The following is a 20,558-nucleotide window of genomic DNA, read 5'->3' on the forward strand; positions in this document are numbered from 1 at the left end:
GCCCCTGTCATCTTGCTCGCGCTGCTGCTTGCTCATTCCCGATGTGCCAACTGGAGAGAGAAGAGAAGCGACGTTAGTTGCTTGAACCGTTAAGGGGAAAACGTTAGGAGAGCCATGGCGAACCCAGGACAAAAAGTGGTCCTAATCACCGGTTGCTCCTCCGGGATCGGGCTGAGGATGGCGGTGATGCTCGCTAAGGACGAGAAACAGCGCTATCACGGTAAGAGAGTAACCTCCAGGACCTCCAGGAAGTATTCACATACCCTTTGACTTGTTCCACTTTGTGTTGCAGCCTGCATTTAAAATGTATACCGTTTAGATGGTTGGCCACTGGCCTACACACAATATCCCATAGTGTCAAAGTGGAATTATGTCTTTTTAAATTGTTACAAATGAATACAAAAAAGTGAAAAGCTAAAGTGTCTTGGGTCAATAAGAGTTCAGTCCCTTTGTTACATCAACCCTAAATAAGGAGTAAACATGTACTTAACAAGTCACATAATAAGTTGCATGGAGTCTGTGTGCTAAAATAGTGTTTAACATTATTTTTGAAATAAATTCCTCATTACCTGTAAAGTCCCTGAGACGAGCAGTGAATTTCAAAACACAGATTCAACCACCCAGAAAATAAACATAAGAATTTGTTCTTAACTGACTTGCCTAGTTAAATAAAGGTTCTAACCACAAATGAATTCACCCTTCAGCAGGACAATCACCGATAGCCAAGGCCAAATCTACGCTGGATTTGTTTCCCAAGAAGACAGGGAATGATGCTGAGTGGCTGAATCACAGTTTCCACTTAAACCTATGGCAAAACCTGAGAGTGGTTGCCTAGCAATGATCATAAACCAATTTGACATCCCTTGAAGAATTCAGAAAAGAATAATGTGCAAATGCTGCACAATCCAGGCATGGAAAGCTCTTAGAGACTTACCCAGAAACACTCACAGCTGTAATCACTCTTAGAGACTTACCCAGAAACACTCACAGCTGTAATCACTCTTAGAGACTTACCCAGAAACACTCACACACTCACAGCTGTAATCACTCTTAGAGACTTACCCAGAAACACTCACAGCTGTAATCACTCTTAGAGACTTACCCAGAAACACTCACAGCTGTAATCACTCTTAGAGAAACACTTGTAATCACTCTTAGAAACACTCACAGCTGTAATCACTCTTAGAGAAACACTCACAGCTGTAATCCTCTCAGAAACACTCACAGCTGTAATCACTCTCTTAGAGACTTACCCAGAAACACTCACAGCTGTAATCAAACACTCACAGCTGTAATCACTCTCTAGAGACTTACCCAGAAACACTCACAGCTGTAATCACTCTCTTAATCACTCTTAGAGACTTACCCAGAAACACTCACAGCTGTAATCACTCTTAGAATCTTACCCAGAAACACTCACAGCTGTAATCACTCTTTAGAGAGACTTACTGTAATCCAGAAACACTCACAGCTGTAATCACTCTTAGAGACTTTCACAGCTGTAATCACTCTTAGAACTTACACACTCACAGCTGTAATTGCTCTTAGAGACTTACCCAGAAACACTCACAGCTGTAATCACTCTTAGAGACTTACCCAGAAACACTCACAGCTGTAATCACTCTTAGAGACACCCAGAAACACTCACAGCTGTAATCACTCTTAGAGACTTACCCAGAAACACTCACAGCTGTAATCACTCTTAGAGATTTAAATCAGAAACACTCACAGCTGTAATCACTCTTAGCATTTAATTTTCACCCAGAAACACTATGCAATCATTTTTTACTCAAAACATGTTTTGTAATCACTTTGAGACTTACCCAGAAACACTCACAGCTGTAATCGCTGCTAAAGGTGCTTTGACAAAGTGTTGATCAGGGGAGAGAATAATTATGTAAATGAGATGTTTCTGCATTTAATTTTCAATAAATATGCAACATTTTTCTCAAAACATGTTTTCACTTTGTGACTATGGCGTGTGTGTGTGTGTGTGTGTGTGTGTGTGTGTGTGTGTGTGTGTGTGTGTGTGTGTGTGTGTGTGTGTGTGTGTGTGTGTGTTCTGGTGTACAGCAGCCTAATGGTGACGATGCTGTTGGTAGGTTATTAAGTCCAAATAGTCCAATATATTGGGTTATAAAAACCTGTAGTCTTATGATTTATCTCCATAAAAAACATGATTTATGGTTAAAAGTAGGGTGCACTGTGTAGGGAATAGGGTGGACTGTGTAGGGAATAGGGTGCCCTGTGTAGGGAATAGGGTGGACTGTGTAGGGAATAGGGTGGACTGTGTAGGGAATAGGGTGCACTGTGTAGGGAATAGGGTGCACTGTGTAGGGAATAGGGTGCACTGTGTAGGGAATAGGGTGCACTGTGTAGGGAATAGGGTGCACTGTGTAGGGAATAGGGTGGACTGTGTAGGGAATAGGGTGCACTGTGTAGGGAATAGGGTGCACTGTGTAGGGAATAGGGTGCACTGTGTAGGGAATAGGGTGGACTGTGTAGGGAATAGGGTGCACTGTGTAGGGAATAGGGTGCACTGTGTAGGGAATAGGGTGCACTGTGTAGGGAATAGGGTGCACTGTGTAGGGAATAGGGTGGACTGTGTAGGGAATAGGGTGCACTGTGTAGGGAATAGGGTGCACTGTGTAGGGAATAGGGTACACTATGTAGGGAATAGGGTACACTATGTAGGGAATAGGGTGGACTGTGTAGGGAATAGGGTGGACTGTGTAGGGAATAGGGTGCACTGTGTTGGGAATAGGGTGCACTGTGTAGGGAATAGTGTGCCATGTGACACTAACACAGCAGGTTAACACTAACACAGCAGGTTAACACTAACACAGCAGGTTAACACTAACACAGCAGGTTAACACTTACACAGCAGGTTAACACTTACACAGCAGGTTAACACTTACACAGCAGGTTAACACTAACACAACAGGTTAACACTCACACAGCAATCACCACCTTCCGGAGACACCTGAAACCCCACCTCTTCAAGGAATACCTAGGATAGGATAAAGCAATCCTTCTCACAGCAGGCTTAACATGATTTAGATGCACTATTAACACTAACACAGCAGTAAACAGGCAGTTCCACTGATGTCAGCAGGTGAATTCACCAATTTGTAACAGTCGCTCTGGATACACAGCAGGTTAACACTAACACAGCAGTTCTGGCTTCAACACTTAAAGGTTTCAGACTTAAATGTAAATGTAAATGTTAACACTTACACAGCAGGTTAACACTTACACAGCAGGTTAACACTTACACAGCAGGTTAACACTTACACAGCAGGTTTCAACACTTACACAGTAGGTCAACACTTACACAGCAGGGTTACATGATTGTCCGTGTATGTACAGTACCAGTCAACAGTTTGGACACGCCTACTCATTCCGGGGTTTTTCTTTATTTTTACTATGTTCTACATTGTAGAATAATAGATAAGACATCAAAACTATGAAATAACACATATGGAATCATGTAGTAACCAAAAAAGTGTTAAACAAATCAAAATATATTTTCTGGTTTGAGATTCTTCAAATTAGCCACCCTTTGCCTTGATGACAGCTTTGCCAACTCTTAACCTTCTGTAAGTGTCCGTGGAAACGTTCTGCTTTACTCCAACCCCTGCTAGAGACTCACATACACAACACACATCAACTACATAGCAGGTTATAACACTGGTACACAACACACATCAACTACATAGCCGGTTATAACACTGGTACACAACACACATCAACTACATAGCCGGTTATAACACTGGTACACAACACACATCAACTACATAGCCGGTTATAACACTGGTACACAACACACAACAACTACATAGCAGGTTATAACACTGCTACACAACACACATCAACTCCATAGCATGTTATATCACTGGTACACAACACACATCAACTACATAGCAGGTTATAACACTGGTACACAACACACATCAACTACATAGCAGGTTATAACACTGGTACACAACACACATCAACTACATAGCAGGTTATAACACTGGTACACAACACACATCAACTACATAGCAGGTTATAACACTGGTACACAACGCACATCAACTACATAGCCGGTTATATCACTGATACACAACATACATCAACTACATAGCATGTTATAACACTGGTACACAACACACATCAACTACATAGCCGGTTATATCACTGATACACAACATACATCAACTACATAGCATGTTATAACACTGGTACACAACACACATCAACTACATAGCCAGTTATATCACTGGTACACAACATACATCAACTACATAGCATGTTATATCACTGATACACAACACACATCAACTACATAGCCGGTTATATCACTGATACACAACATACATCAACTACATAGCATGTTATAACACTGGTACACAACACACATCAACTACATAGCCGGTTATATCACTGATACACAACATACATCAACTACATAGCATGTTATAACACTGGTACACAACACACATCAACTACATAGCAGGTTATATCACTGATACACAACACACATCAACTACATAGCAGGTTATAACACTGATACACAACGCACATCAACTACATAGCAGGTTATATCACTGGTACACAACACACATCAACTACATAGCAGGTTATATCACTGATACACAACACACATCAACTACATAGCAGGTTATAACACTGGTACACAACACACATCAACTACATAGCAGGTTATAACACTGGTACACAACACACATCAACTACATAGCAGGTTATAACACTGGTACACAACACACATCAACTACATAGCCGGTTATATCACTGATACACAACACACATCAACTACATAGCATGTTATATCACTGGTACACAACACACATCAACTACATAGCAGGTTATAACACTGATACACAACACACATCAACTACATAGCCGGTTATAACACTGGTACACAACATACATCACTTACATAGCAGGTTATATCACTGGTACACAACATACATCACTTACATAGCAGGTTATAACACATAGCATGGTTACATGATTGTCTGTCTGCAGTCTGGGCTATGTAAGGCTCTGTGTATGTAAGAGTGTGTCTGCAGTCTGGGCTATGTAAGGCTCTGTGTATGTAAGAGTGTGTATGTAAGAGTGTGTCTGCAGTCTGGGCTATGTAAGGGTCTGTGTACGTAAGAGTGTGTCTGTAAGAGTGTGTCTGCAGTCTGGGCTATGTAAGGCTCTGTGTACGTAAGAGTGTGTATGCAGTCTGGGCTATGTAAGGCTCTGTGTACATAAGAGTGTGTATGTAAGAGTGTGTCTGCAGTCTGGGCTATGTAAGGCTCTGTGTACGTAAGAGTGTGTCTGCAGTCTGGGCTATGTAAGGCTCTGTGTACGTAAGAGTGTGTATGTAAGTTACACATCATGGTTATTATGTCTCATCCCTGCTTAACCTGAGACCAATCAGTAAGAGTAGTAGCATTATCACTGCTCTCAGTGTCCTAATGCCTGGTGGATAATACCTAAACCTCCAGGAGGGGCCCTGGCTGGGCCGCTTACTGCCCCACTTAGAGGCCTCATCCTGGGCCGCGGGCGAGCCAGAGGGTAGGGTGGGATGGGTATTCTTGGTGCTGTCGGGTGAGTGCTAACGCTAAGCTAGCCCCATAATAAGATCAGCCCACAGTGCCAGGGCTAAATCAGACAGCAGACACGTGAGGCACAGGTAGTTCAGGGCCGTCTGGCTGCCATCTATAGAACAGTATAACGCAGTGTTTTTTAATCCTGGTTCTGAGGGGCGAACATGTTTATGTTTTAATCCTTAACTCTATTCAGTTGAATCTCTCTGATCAACACATCGTTAAACCTTTCATTAGTGGAATCAGCTGTGCGTTACTCAGAGCCATGTGGTATAAGGTAGGGACATATAGATGTATATAGTAGTATAGGATAGTATAGGATACTCAGAACCATGTGGTATATATTAACCTGTACAGGGTTAATTGTTATGTATATAGTACAGGATACTCAGAGCCATGTGGTATGAGGTAGGAACATATAGATGTATATAGTAGTATAGGATAGTATAGGATACTCAGAGCCATGTGGTATGAGGTAGGGACATATAGATGTATATAGTAGTATAGGATAGTATAGGATACTCAGAGCCATGTGGTATGAGGTAGGGACATATAGATGTATATAGTAGTATAGGATAGTATAGGATACTCAGAACCATGTGGTATGAGGTAGGAACATATAGATGTATATAGTAGTATAGGATAGTATAGGATACTCAGAGCCATGTGGTATGAGGTAGGGACATATAGATGTATATAGTAGTATAGGATACTATAGGATACTAAGAGCCATGTGGTATAAGGTAGGGACATATAGATGTATATAGTAGTATAGGATACTATAGGATACTCAGAACCATGTGGTATATATTAACCTGTACAGGGTTAATAGTTATGTATATAGTACAGGATACTCAGAGCCATGTGGTATAAGGTAGGAACATATAGATGTATATAGTAGTATAGGATACTATAGGATACTCAGAGCCATGTGGTATAAGGTAGGGACATATAGATGTATATAGTAGTATAGGATACTCAGAGCCATGTGGTATGAGGTAGGGACATATAGATGTATATAGTAGTATAGGATACTATAGGATACTCAGAACCATGTGGTATAAGGTAGGGACATATAGATGTATATAGTAGTATAGGATACTCAGAGCCATGTGGTATGAGGTAGGGACATATAGATGTATATAGTAGTATAGGATACTATAGGATACTCAGAGCCATGTGGTATAAGGTAGGGACATATAGATGTATATAGTAGTAGGATATAGGATACTCAGAGCCATGTGGTATGAGGTAGGGACATATAGATGTATATAGTAGTATAGGATACTATAGGATACTCAGAGCCATGTGGTATGAGGTAGGGACATAGATGTATATAGTAGTATAGGATACTCAGAGCCATGTGGTATGAGGTAGGGACATATAGATGTATATAGTAGTATAGGATACTATAGGATACTCAGAGCCATGTGGTATGAGGTAGGGACATATAGATGTATATAGTAGTATAGGATACTCAGAGCCATGTGGTATGAGGTAGGGACATATAGATGTATATAGTAGTATAGGATACTATAGGATACTCAGAGCCATGTGGTATGAGGTAGGGACATATAGATGTATATAGTAGTATAGGATAGTACAGGATACTCAGAGCCATGTGGTATGAGGTAGGGACGTATAGATGTATATAGTAGTATAGGATACTATAGGATACTCAGAGCCATGTGGTATAAGGTAGGGACATATAGATGTATATAGTAGTATAGGATACTATAGGATACTCAGAGCCATGTGGTATAAGGTAGGGACATATAGATGTATATATTAGTATAGGATACTATAGGATACTCAGAGCCATGTGGTATGAGGTAGGGACATATAGATGTATATAGTAGTATAGGATAGTATAGGATACTCAGAGCCATGTTGTATGAGGTAGGGACATATAGATGTATAGGATAGTACAGGATACTCAGAGCCATGTGGTACACACAGTTAGATGGAGACCAGCGGTACACAACCTGTGGTCCGTGGACTGGCGCCAGCCCCTGGGGTGATACTGAGCGGTCCATCAGATAGTTAACTGACAGTTATTTAGTTATACGGGGCGGCAGGTACTGCCGGTTCGAATCCCGGGGTCTGACGGGACCCATGAGTTGCTGGAATCAAATCCCAGCTGCCATTGCTTGTCGTTGTACCCTTGAGCAAGGCACCTAAACCCCCCCCCCCCCCCCCACACAACTGCTCCACGGGCGCCCAGTGTGACAGCCCCCTGCTACAACCTCTCCAACCTGTATACAGGTGTCCTATCTTAATTTGATCACTCTGTTTTCGCAGAGAATTTTCCTGCACAGCAGAAAATTCTTAATTTGATATTTTTTGGGGGGCTTCTAAATTTCGTAATTTCCACTGTAAAATCTCTGAATGTATCAACTCCTACAAAAATGTCTATTAATCATAATCCACAGAATAATTCAAATGTCCTGTTGCTGCAGAATTGTTTTCCTGCCGTGAGAAACTAGTCAAATTAAAATGTAACATATTTTTGTGTCTTTCAGAGGGGTTGGGATCATTTGGGTTTGACCTTGTATACAGATGATGAAAAAAAGGATCTCCATCTTTTGATGTAGCTAAACGGTCCTCCTTCCTTCTCTCTAACCTTAAGGCTAACTGACCTTAAGGCCTATTGGTGTGTGTGTGTGTGTGTGTGTGTGTGGTTCCACCCTGAATGAACTGTCATATGAACAGCATAATGTGCTACAAGAAGAGACCGACCTGGAAAAGGTCCCCATAAAGAAGTAGAGGGGGAGGGAGAAGGTCTCCATAAAGAAGTAGAGGGGGAGGGAGAAGGTCTCCATAAAGAAGTAGAGGGGGAGGGAGAAGGTCTCCATAAAGAAGAAGAGGGGAGGGAGAAGGTCTCCATAAAGAAGTAGAGGGGGAGGGAGAAGGTCTCCATAAAGAAGGAGAGGGGGAGGGAGAAGGTCTCCATAAAGAAGTAGAGTGGGAGAGGGGGAGGGAGAAGGTCTCCATAAAGAAGAAGAGGGGAGGGAGAAGGTCTCCATAAAGAAGGAGAGGGGGAGGGAGAAGGTCTCCATAAAGAAGTAGAGGGGGAGGGAGAAGGTCTCCATAAAGAAGAAGTGGGGGAGGGAGAAGGTCTCCATAAAGAAGGAGAGGGGGAGGGAGAAGGTCTCCATAAAGAAGGAGAGGGGGAGGGAGAAGGTCTCCATAAAGAAGGAGAGGGGGAGGGAGAAGGTCTCCATAAAGAAGGAGAGGGGGAGGGAGAAGGTCTCCATAAAGAAGAAGAGGGGGAGGGAGAAGGTCTCCATAAAGAAGAAGAGGGGGAGGGAGAAGGTCTCCATAAAGAAGAAGAGAGGGAGGGAGAAGGTCTCCATAAAGAAGGAGAGGGGGGAGGGAGAAGGTCTCCATAAAGAAGGAGAGGGGGGAGGGAGAAGGTCTCCATAAAGAAGGAGAGGGGGAGGGAGAAGGTCTCCATAAAGAAGGAGAGGGGGAGAGGGGAGAGGAGAAGGTCCCCATAAAGAAGGAGAGGGGGGAGGGAGAAGGTCTCCATAAAGAAGGAGAGGGGGAGAGGGGGAGGGAGAAGGTCTCCATAAAGAAGGAGAGGGGGAGGGAGAAGGTCTCCATAAAGAAGGAGAGGGGGAGGGAGAAGGTCTCCATAAAGAAGGAGAGGGGGAGGGAGAAGGTCTCCATAAAGAAGGAGAGGGGGAGAGGGGGAGGGAGAAGGTCCCATAAAGAAGGAGAGGGGGAGGGAGAAGGTCTCCATAAAGAAGAAGAGGGGGAGGGAGAAGGTCTCCATAAAGAAGGAGAGGGGAGGGAGAAGGTCCCCATAAAGAAGAAGACGGGGGAGGGAGAAGGTCTCCATAAAGAAGGAGAGGGGGAGGGAGAAGGTCTCCATAAAAAGAAGTAGAGGGGGAGGGAGAAGGTCTCCATAAAGAAGAAGAGGGGAGGGAGAAGGTCTCCATAAAGAAGGAGAGGGGGAGGGGGAGGGAGAAGGTCTCCATAAAGAAGGAGGGGGGAGGGGGGAGGGAGAAGGTCTCCATAAAGAAGGAGAGGGGGAGGGAAGGTCTCCATAAAAGAAGGGGGAGGGAGAAGGTCTCCATAAAAAGAGGGGGAGGGAGAAGGTCTCCATAAAGAAGGAGAGGGGGAGGGAGGAGGTCTCCATAAAAAGGAGAGGGGGAGGGAGAACGTCTCCATAAAGAAGGAGAGGGGGGAGGGGGAAGGTCTCCATAAAGAAGGAGAGGGGGAGGAAGGAGGAGGGGGGGGAAGAAGAGGGGGAGGGAGAAGGTCTCCATAAAGAAGGAGAGGGGGGAGGGAGAAGGTCTCCATAAAGAAGGAGAGGGGGAGGAAGTAGGAGGGGGAGGGGGAAGGAAGGGGAAGAGAGGTGAGAAATAGCTACAAAGATTAACAATATCCAGCTAGAGGGTAAATTCAGTCCTTTGGGAATATGATTATTATCATCATCATGTCTTATAGAATGTGGTTCCCCCCCGCCCTCTCCTCTCCTCTCAACATACACATTCCACACAAACACACAATAGAAAACCCCACCCACCCACACAAATAATATAAACATTCCATACTCAAACATGCACTTACATGCAGGGTTTGTAACTTCTATCGAACACCAATGTATTACACACACTTACGTGCTCAAACACACACAGAGTCACACACACACACAGACACACACACAGAGACACACACACACAGACACACAGAGACACACACACACAGAGACACACACACACACACACACAGACACACACACAGACACACACAGAGACAAACACACACAGAGAGACACACACACAGACACACACAGAGACACACACACACAGAGAGACACACACACACAGACACACACACACACACACACAGAGACACACACACACAGAGACACACAGTGTACTTTCTGTTTACTCATTATCAGGTTTAATCCAGTGAACTCTGTTTGACCCTATTCTCTCTCGCCCTCTCTCTCACAATCTCTCTTTCTCCCACCCCCTCTCTCCCCTCTCTCTCCCACCCCTCTCTCTCTCCCCTCTCTCTCCCACCCCCTCTCACCCCTCTCCCCTCTCTTTCTTCCACGCCCCTCTCCTCTCTCTCTCCCAATCTCTCTCCCAACCCCCTCTCTCCCCTCTCCTCTCTCTCTCCCACCCCCTCTCTCCCCTCTCCTCTTTCTCTCCCTCCCAATCTCTCTCTCCCCCCTCTCCTCTCTCCCACCCCCCTCTCTCCCCCCCTCTCCTCTTTCTCTCCCTCCCAATCTCTCTCTCCCAACCCCCTCTCCTCTCTCTCTCCCACCCCCCTCTCCTCTCTCTCTCTCACCCCCCTCTCACCCCTCTCCTCTCTCTCTCACCCCCCTCTCTCCTCTTTCTCTCCCTCCCAATCTCTCTCTCTCCCACCCCCCTCTCTCCCCTCTCCTCTCTCTCTCCCACACCCCCCTCTCTCTCCCACCCCCTCTCCTCTCTCTCTCTCACCCCCTCTCACCCTCTCCTCTCTCCCCTCTCTCTCTCCCAATCTCTCTTTCTCCCACCCCCTCTCTCTCCCTCCCAATCTCTCTCTCCCACCCCCCTCTCTCCCCTCTCCCCTCTCTCTCTCCCATCCCTCTCTCTCCCCTCTCCCCTCTCTCTCCCACCCCCCTCTCTCCCCTCTCCCCTCTCTCTCCCATCCCCCTCTCTCCCACCCCACTCTCTCCCATCCCCCTCTCTCCCCTCTCCCCTCTCTCCCACCCTCCCCCTCTCCTCTCTCTCTCCCCCTCTCCTCTCTCTCTCTCTCTCTCCCCTCTCCTCTCTCTCTCCCCTCTCCTCTCCTCTCTCTCTCCTCTCTCTCTCCCCTCTCCCCTCTCTCTCCCCTCTCTTCTCTCTCTCCCACCCACCCCCTCTCCTCTCTCCCCTCTCCTCTCCTCTCCCCTCTCCTCTCCCCTCTCCTCTCCTCTCTCTCCAGTCATTGCCACCATGCGAGACCTGAAGCGTAAAGACAAGCTGGTGGAGGCAGCAGGTGATGCGTACGGGAAGAGCCTTTCTCTAGCTGTGTTGGACGTGTGTACGGACGAGTCAGTCAAGCAGTGTATCGACGGAATCAAGGACAGACATGTAGACGTACTCAGTAAGGATCAACCTTTGTGACCTATGGACTTCTCTGAAGGTGTCCCAAATGGCACCCTATTCTCTACGCTCTCAGGAAGGAAACAAGCTTTGTTTTTATGACGCAAGGCAACACTTCTGTCAAAACAAAAACAGACCACAGGATTTGAAAATCAACAAAAATCTATAAACCAGAGCCATCTAGGACTGTCAAGGTCTAAAATATTATGTACTGTCGTAGGTTCTCAACTATACTACTATTACACACATCTATTCAGGGTATAAAATACTATGTACTGTTGTAGGTTCTCAACTATACTACTATTACACACGTCTATTCAGGGTATAAAATACTATGTACTGTCGTAGGTTCTCAACTATACTACTATTATACACGTCTATTCAAGGTATAAAATACTATGTACTGTCGTAGGTTCTCAACTATACTACTATTATACACGTCTATTCAGGGTATAAAATACTATGTACTGTCGTAGGTTCTCAACTATACAACACACGTCTTACACACATCTATTCAGGGTATAAAATACTATGTACTGTTGTAGGTTCTCAACTATACAACACATATCTCCCTCCATCCTGACTTTCACCATTAGGGATAAACCATGCAAAACTGACCTCAGTTCAGATCATAGTTCATTGAGAGACTGGAGAGGCCACAGTAAAACCGACCTCAGTTCAGATCATAGTTCATTGAGAGACTGGAGAGGCCACAGTAAAACCGACCTCAGACCATTGAGAGACAGTTCAGATCATAGTTCATTGAGAGACTGGAGAGGCCACAGTAAAACTGACCTCAGTTCAGATCATAGTTCATTGAGAGACTGAGAGGCCACAGTAAAACTGACCTCAGTTCAGATCATAGTTCATTGAGAGACTGGAGAGGCCACAGTAAAACTGACCTCAGTTCAGATCATAGTTCATTGAGAGACTGGAGAGGCCACAGTAAAACTGACCTCAGTTCAGATCATAGTTCATTGAGAGACTGGAGAGGCCACAGTAAAACTGACCTCAGTTCAGATCATAGTTCATTGAGAGACTGGAGAGGCCACAGTAAAACTGACCTCAGTTCAGATCATAGTTCATTGAGAGACTGGAGAGGCCACAGTAAAACTGACCTCAGTTCAGATCATAGTTCATTGAGAGACTGGAGAGGCCACAGTAAAACTGACCTCAGTTCAGATCATAGTTCATTGAGAGACTGGAGAGGCCACAGTAAAACTGACCTCAGTTCAGATCATAGTTCATTGAGAGACTGGAGAGGCCACAGTAAAACTGACCTCGGTTCAGATCATAGTTCATTGAGAGACTGGAGAGGCCACAGTAAAACTGACCTCAGTTCAGATCATAGTTCATTGAGAGACTGGAGAGGCCACAGTAAAACTGACCTCAGTTCAGATCATAGTTCATTGAGAGACTGGAGAGGCCACAGTAAAACTGACCTCAGTTCAGATCATAGTTCATTGAGAGACTGGAGAGGCCACAGTAAAACTGACCTCAGTTCAGATCATAGTTCATTGAGAGACTGGAGAGGCCACAGTAAAACTGACCTCAGTTCAGATCATAGTTCATTGAGAGACTGGAGAGGCCACAGTAAAACTGACCTCAGTTCAGGGGCCATATGTATGAAGTGTCTCAGACTAGGAGTGCTGCTCGAGGATCAGGTCCCCCTCCTGTCAATGTAGTCTTATTCATTGTGTTCCAGAAGGCAACATTTATCCTCGATCATCGCTCCTGAGACGCTTGATGTATACCAGGGCTACTCAACTACTCAGTGGTGTAAAGTACTTCAGTATAAATACTTTAAAGTACTACTTCAGTTGTTTTTAGGGGGTATCTGTACTTTACTTTATTATTCATATTTTTCACAACTTTTACTTCACTACATTACTAAAGAAAATAATGTACTTTTTACTCCACACATTTTCCCTGACACCCAAAAGTACTCGTTACATGTTGAATGCTTAGCAGGACACGAAAATGGTCTAATTTACGCAGTTATCAAGAGAACACGTGGTCATCCCTACTGCCTCTGATCTGGCTGACTCACTAAACACACGTTTAGTTTGTAAGTTATGTTGGAGTGTTGGAATGTTGGAGTGTTGGGGTGTTGGGGTGTTGGAGTGTTTGAGTGTTTGAGTGTTGGAGTGTTGGGGTGTTGGGGTGTTGGAGTGTTGGGGTGTTGGGGTGTTGGAGTGTTGGGGTGTTGGAGTGTTGGGGTGTTGGAGTGTTGGAGTGTTGGGGTGTTGGAGTGTTGGAGTGTTTGAGTGTTGGAGTGTTGGAGTGTTGGGGTGTTGGGGTGTTGGAGTGTTGGGGTGTTGGGGTGTTGGAGTGTTGGGGTGTTGGAGTGTTGGAGTGTTGGAGTGTTGGAGTGTTGGAGTGTTGGAGTGTTGGAGTGTTGGAGTGTTGGAGTGTTGGGGTGTTGGGGTGTTGGAGTGTTGGGGTGTTGGGGTGTTGGAGTGTTGGGGTGTTGGAGTGTTGGAGTGTTGGAGTGTTTGAGTGTTTGAGTGTTGGAGTGTTGGAGTGATTGAGTGTTGGAGTGTTGGAGTGTTGGAGTGTGCCCCTGGCCTCTGGCTATCCATAAAGAAAAAATAAATGGTGCCATCTGGTTTGCTTAATATAAGGATTTTAAATGATTTATACTTTTACGTTTGATACGGAAGTATATTTTAGCAATTAAATTTACTTTTGATACTTAAGTATATTTAAAACCAAATACTTTTAGACTTTTACTCAAGTAGTGTTTTAATGGGTGACTTTTACTTTCTATTAAGGTATCTATCCACCACTGCAACTACTATTTGAGAAGATCTGGTCACACACATTTCCTAGGTGGCAAAGGTCCTAGGTGGCAAAGGTCCTAGGTGGCAAAGGTCCTAGGTGGCAAAAGTCCTAGGTGGCAAAGGTCCTAGGTGGCAAAGGTCCTAGGTGGTAAAGGTCCTAGGTGGTAAAGGTCCTAGGTGGCAAAGGTCCTAGGTGGTAAAGGTCCTAGGTGGTAAAGGTCCTAGATGGTAAAGGTCCTAGGTGGCAAAGGTCCTAGGTGGCAAAGGTCCTAGGTGGCCAAGGTCCTAGGTGGCAAAGGTCCTAGATGGCAAAGGTCCTAGATGGCAAAGGGAAATTGTGATTCATCAGCCTGGTGCATTCTACTATTACAACTCTCAACAGCAGTAAGTTGACAGCCCGACTTCCTAAAAAGTAGAGACCCGCGGTCCTTATTTACCCTTTTCTGGATCCGGATCTGAACCGCGGTCCGCCAGTTGAGTATGGCTGATATGTACTATACAGGCCCTGGTCAGAGACTGGGCTAAAGCCTGGTTATAACTCAGTGTAGTGAGAGACTGGGATAAAGCCTGGTTATAACTCAGTGTAGTGAGACACTGGGATAAAGCCTGGTCCTAGGATGTTATGGTGGCAAGGTTAGGTGGCAAAGGTGGCTAAAGTTGGTTATACTCAGTGTAGTGAGAGACTGGGATAAAGCCTGGTTATAACTCAGTGTAGTGAGACACTGGGATAAAGCCTGGTTATAACTCAGTGTAGTGAGAGACCGGGATAAAGCCTGGTTATAACTCAGTGTAGTGAGAGACAGGGATAAAGCCTGGTTATAACTCAGTGTAGTGAGAGACTGGGATAAAGCCTGGTTATAACTCAGTGTATTGAGAGACTGGGATAAAGCCTGGTTATAACTCAGTGTAGTGAGACACTGGGATAAAGCCTGGTTATAACTCAGTGTAGTGAGACACTGGGATAAAGCCTGGTTATAACTCAGTGTAGTGAGAGACTGGGATAAAGCCTGGTTATAACTCAGTGTAGTGAGAGACTGGGATAAAGCCTGGTTATAACTCAGTGTAGTGAGACACTGGGATAAAGCCTGGTTATAACTCAGTGTAGTGAGAGACTGGGATAAAGCCTTAGGTTATAACTCAGTGTAGTGAGAGACTGGGATAAAGCCTTAGGTTATACTGCCACCCTGTGGTGACTACTGGAACACAACTGAAGAGACAAGAGTGCTCTGATCACCTATGTGAACAGGGGTGTCACTCTTTCCTTCTTGTTTCCCAATTCCTTCCTCTCTCTTCTCCCCCTCCCCCTCTCTACCTCTTCTCTCTCTCCTCTCCTTTCCTCCTCCCTCTCACCTCTCCCTCTTCCTCCTTCCGCCTCTCCCTCCTCCTTCCTCCCACCTCTCCTTTCCTCTTCCTCCTCCCCATCACCTCTCCTTTCCTCCTCCTCCTCCTCCTCCCCCTCCCACCTCTCTCCCCCTCCTTCTCCCATCCTCCACCCTCCCTCCTCCCACCTCTCCTTTCCTCCTCCTCCCCCTCACCTCTCTCTCCCCCTCCTTCTCCCATTCTCCTCCTCCCTCCCACCTCCCCCCCCTCCCATCCACTCCCTCCCACCTCTCCCCCCTCCTTCCCTTCTCCCATCCTCCCTCCCTCCTACCTCCCCATCCTCCACCCTCCTCCTTCCTCCCCCATCTCTCCTTTCCTCCTCCTCCCCCTCACCTCTCTCTCCCCCTCCTTCTCCCATTCTCCTCCCTCCCACCTCTCTCTCCCCCTCCCATCCACTCCCTCCCACCTCTCTCCCCCTCCTTCTCCTTCTCCCATCCTCCTCCCTCCCTCCTACCTCTCCCATCCTCCACCCTCCCTCCTACCTCTCCCGCTCCTCCTCCTCTCTCTCTCTCTCTCTCTAGTTAATAATGCAGGTATAGGTCTGGTGGGACCGGTGGAAAGCATCAGTATAGCTGAGATGAAGAGTGTGTTTGAGACCAACTTCTTCGGTGTGATCCGGATGATCAAGGAGGTGATGCCAGATATGAAGAAGAGGAAGGGAGGACACATCATAGTGGTCAGCAGTGTCATGGGACTACAGGGTATGGAACTATGCTTTATTGATTGGTTGATTGATTGGCTGATGTGAAAAAGAGGAGGAGATACACATCATAGTGGTCCAAGCGATATGTGGCAAATGTGATATGTTCACTTTTTAATAAAAGCACGAAACTCGGTACACTTGTACAGTTTGAGGCCCTGAACATTTTCAGATATGGAGGCATTGCAAAAACGCCTCCTGGCGGCCGTGGCGGCCATTTTAATGTTCTGCCACAGTCGGACAGTGTGTTTTCCTGTCCTATCTGCTGAACCAGACATGAAGACACAGAAAAGGTGATGTCTACATCTATGTTTTGATGGTGAAGGATGACAATGGTTCCGTGTACAACATCATAACCGGTTGAGAATATGACATAATGGTGGACTTTTATGTAATGGTGAAGCCATGTGAAGAAATTCAATGTAAAAATCGCCTGGTTTCGTAGAATATTATGTCTGTTGTTCATTTGAAAATTGGATGAAACTCATTTCTTTATGGGGTTTTTTTTATATATTTTTTTTTACATAATGCTTGTCAACAGATGTGGTAGTAGTAGGGATCCTGATGAAATACTGCTCTCTGATCTCAGGGGTCGTGTTTAATGATGTGTATGCTGCCTCTAAGTTTGCCATGGAAGGGTTTTGTGAGTGTCTGGCTGTACAGCTGCTCAAGTTTAACGTCACGTGAGTCTCTCTAACACAGCTCGCTATGTTTTCCAAAATGAATGTCTTTATTTTTATTTATTTCAAATGTATATTTTGTCGGGGACGGACCAATTAAAACATACGATTAAAAATATGATCTCTCTTCTGTCCTTCTCCCCCTCTTTCTTTTCTCTCTCCTTCTCCCCCTCTTTCTTCTCTCTCTCCTTCTCCCCCTCTTTCTTCTCTCTCTCCTTCTCTCCTTATTTCTTCTCTCTCCTTCTCCCCCTCTTTCTTCTCTCTCCTTCTCCCCCTCTTTCTTCTCTCTCTCATTCTCCCCTCTCCTTCTCCCCCTCTTTCTTCTCTCTCCTTCTCCCCTCTTTCTTCTCTCTCTCTCCTTCTCCCCCTCTTTCTTTTCTCTCTCCTTCTCCCCCTCTTTTCTCTCTCTCCTTCTCCCCCTCTTTCTTCTCTCTCTCCTTCACCCCTCTTTATTCTCCTTTCTCTCCCTCCCCCTCTTTCTTCTCTCTCTCTTCTCCCCCTCTTTCTCCCCCTTCTTCTTCTCTCTCCTCCTTCTCCCCCTCCCCCTTTTTCTTCTCTCTCTCCCCCCTTCTCCCCCTCCTTCTCTTTTCTTCTCTCTCTCCTTCCCCCTTCTTTTCTTCTCTTCTCCCCCTCTCTTTTCTCTCTCTCTCCCCTTCTTTCTTCTCTCTCCCCCTCTTTCTTCCCCTCTTTCCCCCTTCTCTCTCTCTCCTTCTCCCCCTCTTTCTTCTCTCTCTCCTTCTCCCCCTCTTTCTTCTCTCTCTCCTTCTCCCCCTCTTTCTTCTCTCTCTCCTTCTCCCCTTCTTTCTTCTCTCTCCTTCTCCCCCTCTTTCTTTCTCTCTCTCTCTTCTTTTCTTCTCTCTCTCTCCTTCTCCCCCTCTTTCTTCTCCCCTCTCCCCCTTTTCTTCTCTCCCTCTCCCCCTCTTTCTTCTCTCTCTCCTTCTCCCCCTCTTTCTTTTCTCTCTCCTTCTCCCACCCTCTTTCTTTTCTCTCCTTCTCCCCCTCTTTTCTCTGTCCTTCTCCCCCTCTTTCTTTCTTTCTCTCCCTCCTCTCCACTCTCCTCTCGCCCCTCTTCCTCATCTCTTCCTCTCCCTAGTATGTCTATGATAGAGCCAGGCCCGGTCCATACAGAGTTTGAATCTAAGATGATTCAGGACGTCCGTCAGAAAGAGTTCCCTGGGGCCGATGCCGATACCGTCAACTACTTTAAAAACGTCTACCTGCCCTCCTCCGTCGACATCTTTGAGACGCTCGGACAGACCCCCGATGACATCGCCAGGGTTAGTCCACCTGCCTGAGTGTGTGTCTGGCCTACTCTCTCTCTACTCGCTCTCTCTACTCGCTCTCCCCCTCTGTCTCTCCCCCTCTGTCTCTCCCCCTCTGTCTCTCTCCCTCTGTCTCTCTCCCTCTGTCTCTCTCCCTCTGTCTCTCTCCCTCTGTCTCTCTCCCTCTGTCTCTCTCCCTCTGTCTCTCCCCCTCTGTCTCTCTACCTGCCCTCCTCCGTCGACATCTTTGAGACGCTCGGACAGACCCCCGATGACATCGCCAGGGTTAGTCCACCTGCCTAGAGAGAGACAGAGACACAGAGACAGAGAGACAGAGGGAGAGAAAGTAGAGAGAGTAGGGAGAGAGTAGAGAGAGAGAGACACTCTCTCTCTCCCTCTGTCTCTCTCTACTCCCCCCTCTCTCTTTTTTCTCACTCTCTCTCTCTCCCTCTCTCACCTTCTCTTCCTCCCCCAGCAGTGCACTAACGTGTCTCTCTCTCCTTCCCTTCCTCCCCCAGTAGTGCACTAACTAGTCTCTCTCACTCTCCTGTAGTGTACTAAGAAGGTGATTGAGCAGGGCAGTTCTGCGCGGTTCCGGAACCTTACCAACCCGCTGTACACGCCCATCGTGGCACTGAAGTATGCAGATGAGACGGGCGGCCTGTCGGTGCACGCCTTCTACCATATGTTGTTCAACCTGGGGCCCCTGATGCACGTTAGCATGAAGGCTATGCAGTACCTGACCTGTGGATGTCTACGCTCCAGGACCATCTCCCCTAACTAGACATGGACACACACACACACACACACAGAGACAAGTGCCAGGCACACAGAGACACACACACATAGGCACACGGAGGGACACGGAGGCACACAGTGACACACACACACACACTAGTATGCAGTACCTGACCTGTGGATGTCTGCACTCCAGAACCATTTCACCCAACACACACCGAGAGTCAAGACACACACTCACACGGAAGGTCAAGACACACACTCACTCACACGGAAGGTCAAGACACACACTCACACGCAGGGTCAAGACACACACTCACACGGAGGGTCAAGACACACACTCACACGGAGGGTCAAGCCACACACTCACACGCAGGGTCAAGACACACACACACTCACACGGAGAGTCAAGACACACACTCACACGGAGAGTCAAGACACTCACACTCACACGGAGGGTCAAGACACACACACTCAGACACACACTCACACGCAGGGTCAAGACACACACACTCACACGGAGGGTCAAGACACACACTCACACGGAGGGTCAAGACACACACTCACACGGAGAGTCAAGACACACACTCACACGGAGAGTCAAGACACACACTCACACAGAGGGTCAAGACACACACACACACACACGGAGGGTCAAGACACACACTCACACGGAGAGTCAAGACACACACTCACACAGAGGGTCAAGACACACACTCACACGGAGAGTCAAGACACACACACACTCACACGGAGAGTCAAGACACACACACACTCACACGGAGAGTCAAGACACACACACACTCACACGGAGAGTCAAGACACACACACGGGGAGTCAAGACACACACTGTAAAGACAAACTCAACCCCCCCCTGCAGTTTTAAAGTGTTCCTCCCTCTGTGAGCTGCCATACTTTGTACTGTTTGTTTTGATAGAAGCAGGACCTACAGACGTTGAAATGTAACCTCTCTGTCTGTCTAACATAGTATCTATACATACATAGTCTATCTTGTGTGTAATGTATGTCATTTTGAATAGAATGGATGGGCTCTATTTTTACATTAAAAGCTCTATCTACCTTCTTGAGAAGTCCCTGATTTATATTGGAACAAAAATATGACATTCCATTACTGTTGCCATGTTCCTTAATTATTTTGGGGGGAATTATTCAGAATAGCTGTTTTGGTCGTATATTTGTATGATTATTCAACCTGAAAGAAGAGACATCAGTGAAGTTGAGATGAATGCAATGTGTAGTCGCTCCGTTAAACCACAAGATGGCACTATCGACACGTAAATCAATTACAAACAGTTTGAGTGA

General features: G+C 46.1%; 1 protein-coding gene across 1 annotated transcript; it reads left to right on the forward strand.

The window, feature by feature from the left end:
• Positions 1 to 90: 90 nt before the first annotated feature.
• LOC135526190 (retinol dehydrogenase 8-like) lies at positions 91 to 19,281 on the forward strand. The gene is made up of 6 exons (XM_064954348.1): positions 91 to 220; positions 11,532 to 11,693; positions 16,377 to 16,556; positions 17,145 to 17,238; positions 18,329 to 18,512; positions 19,051 to 19,281. The coding sequence occupies exons 1-6, from the start codon at positions 115 to 117 to the stop codon at positions 19,279 to 19,281; spliced, it is 957 nt and encodes a 318-aa protein (XP_064810420.1). The 5' UTR covers positions 91 to 114.
• The last annotated feature ends 1,277 nt before the right edge of the window (positions 19,282 to 20,558 follow it).

This window comes from Oncorhynchus masou, chromosome 5 (genome assembly GCF_036934945.1).
Source record: "Oncorhynchus masou masou isolate Uvic2021 chromosome 5, UVic_Omas_1.1, whole genome shotgun sequence".
NCBI lineage: Eukaryota > Metazoa > Chordata > Actinopteri > Salmoniformes > Salmonidae > Oncorhynchus > Oncorhynchus masou.

Excerpts from the sequence above, each read along its gene's own strand:
- LOC135526190 (XM_064954348.1), top strand. The coding sequence starts at position 115 with ATGGCGAACCCAGGACAAAAAGTGGTCCTAATCACCGGTTGCTCCTCC. Across the intron at positions 11,694-16,376 it reads CAGACATGTAGACGTACTCA|TTAATAATGCAGGTATAGGT; the intron begins GTAAGGATCAAC and ends CTCTCTCTCTAG. Across the intron at positions 16,557-17,144 it reads CAGTGTCATGGGACTACAGG|GGGTCGTGTTTAATGATGTG; the intron begins GTATGGAACTAT and ends CTCTGATCTCAG.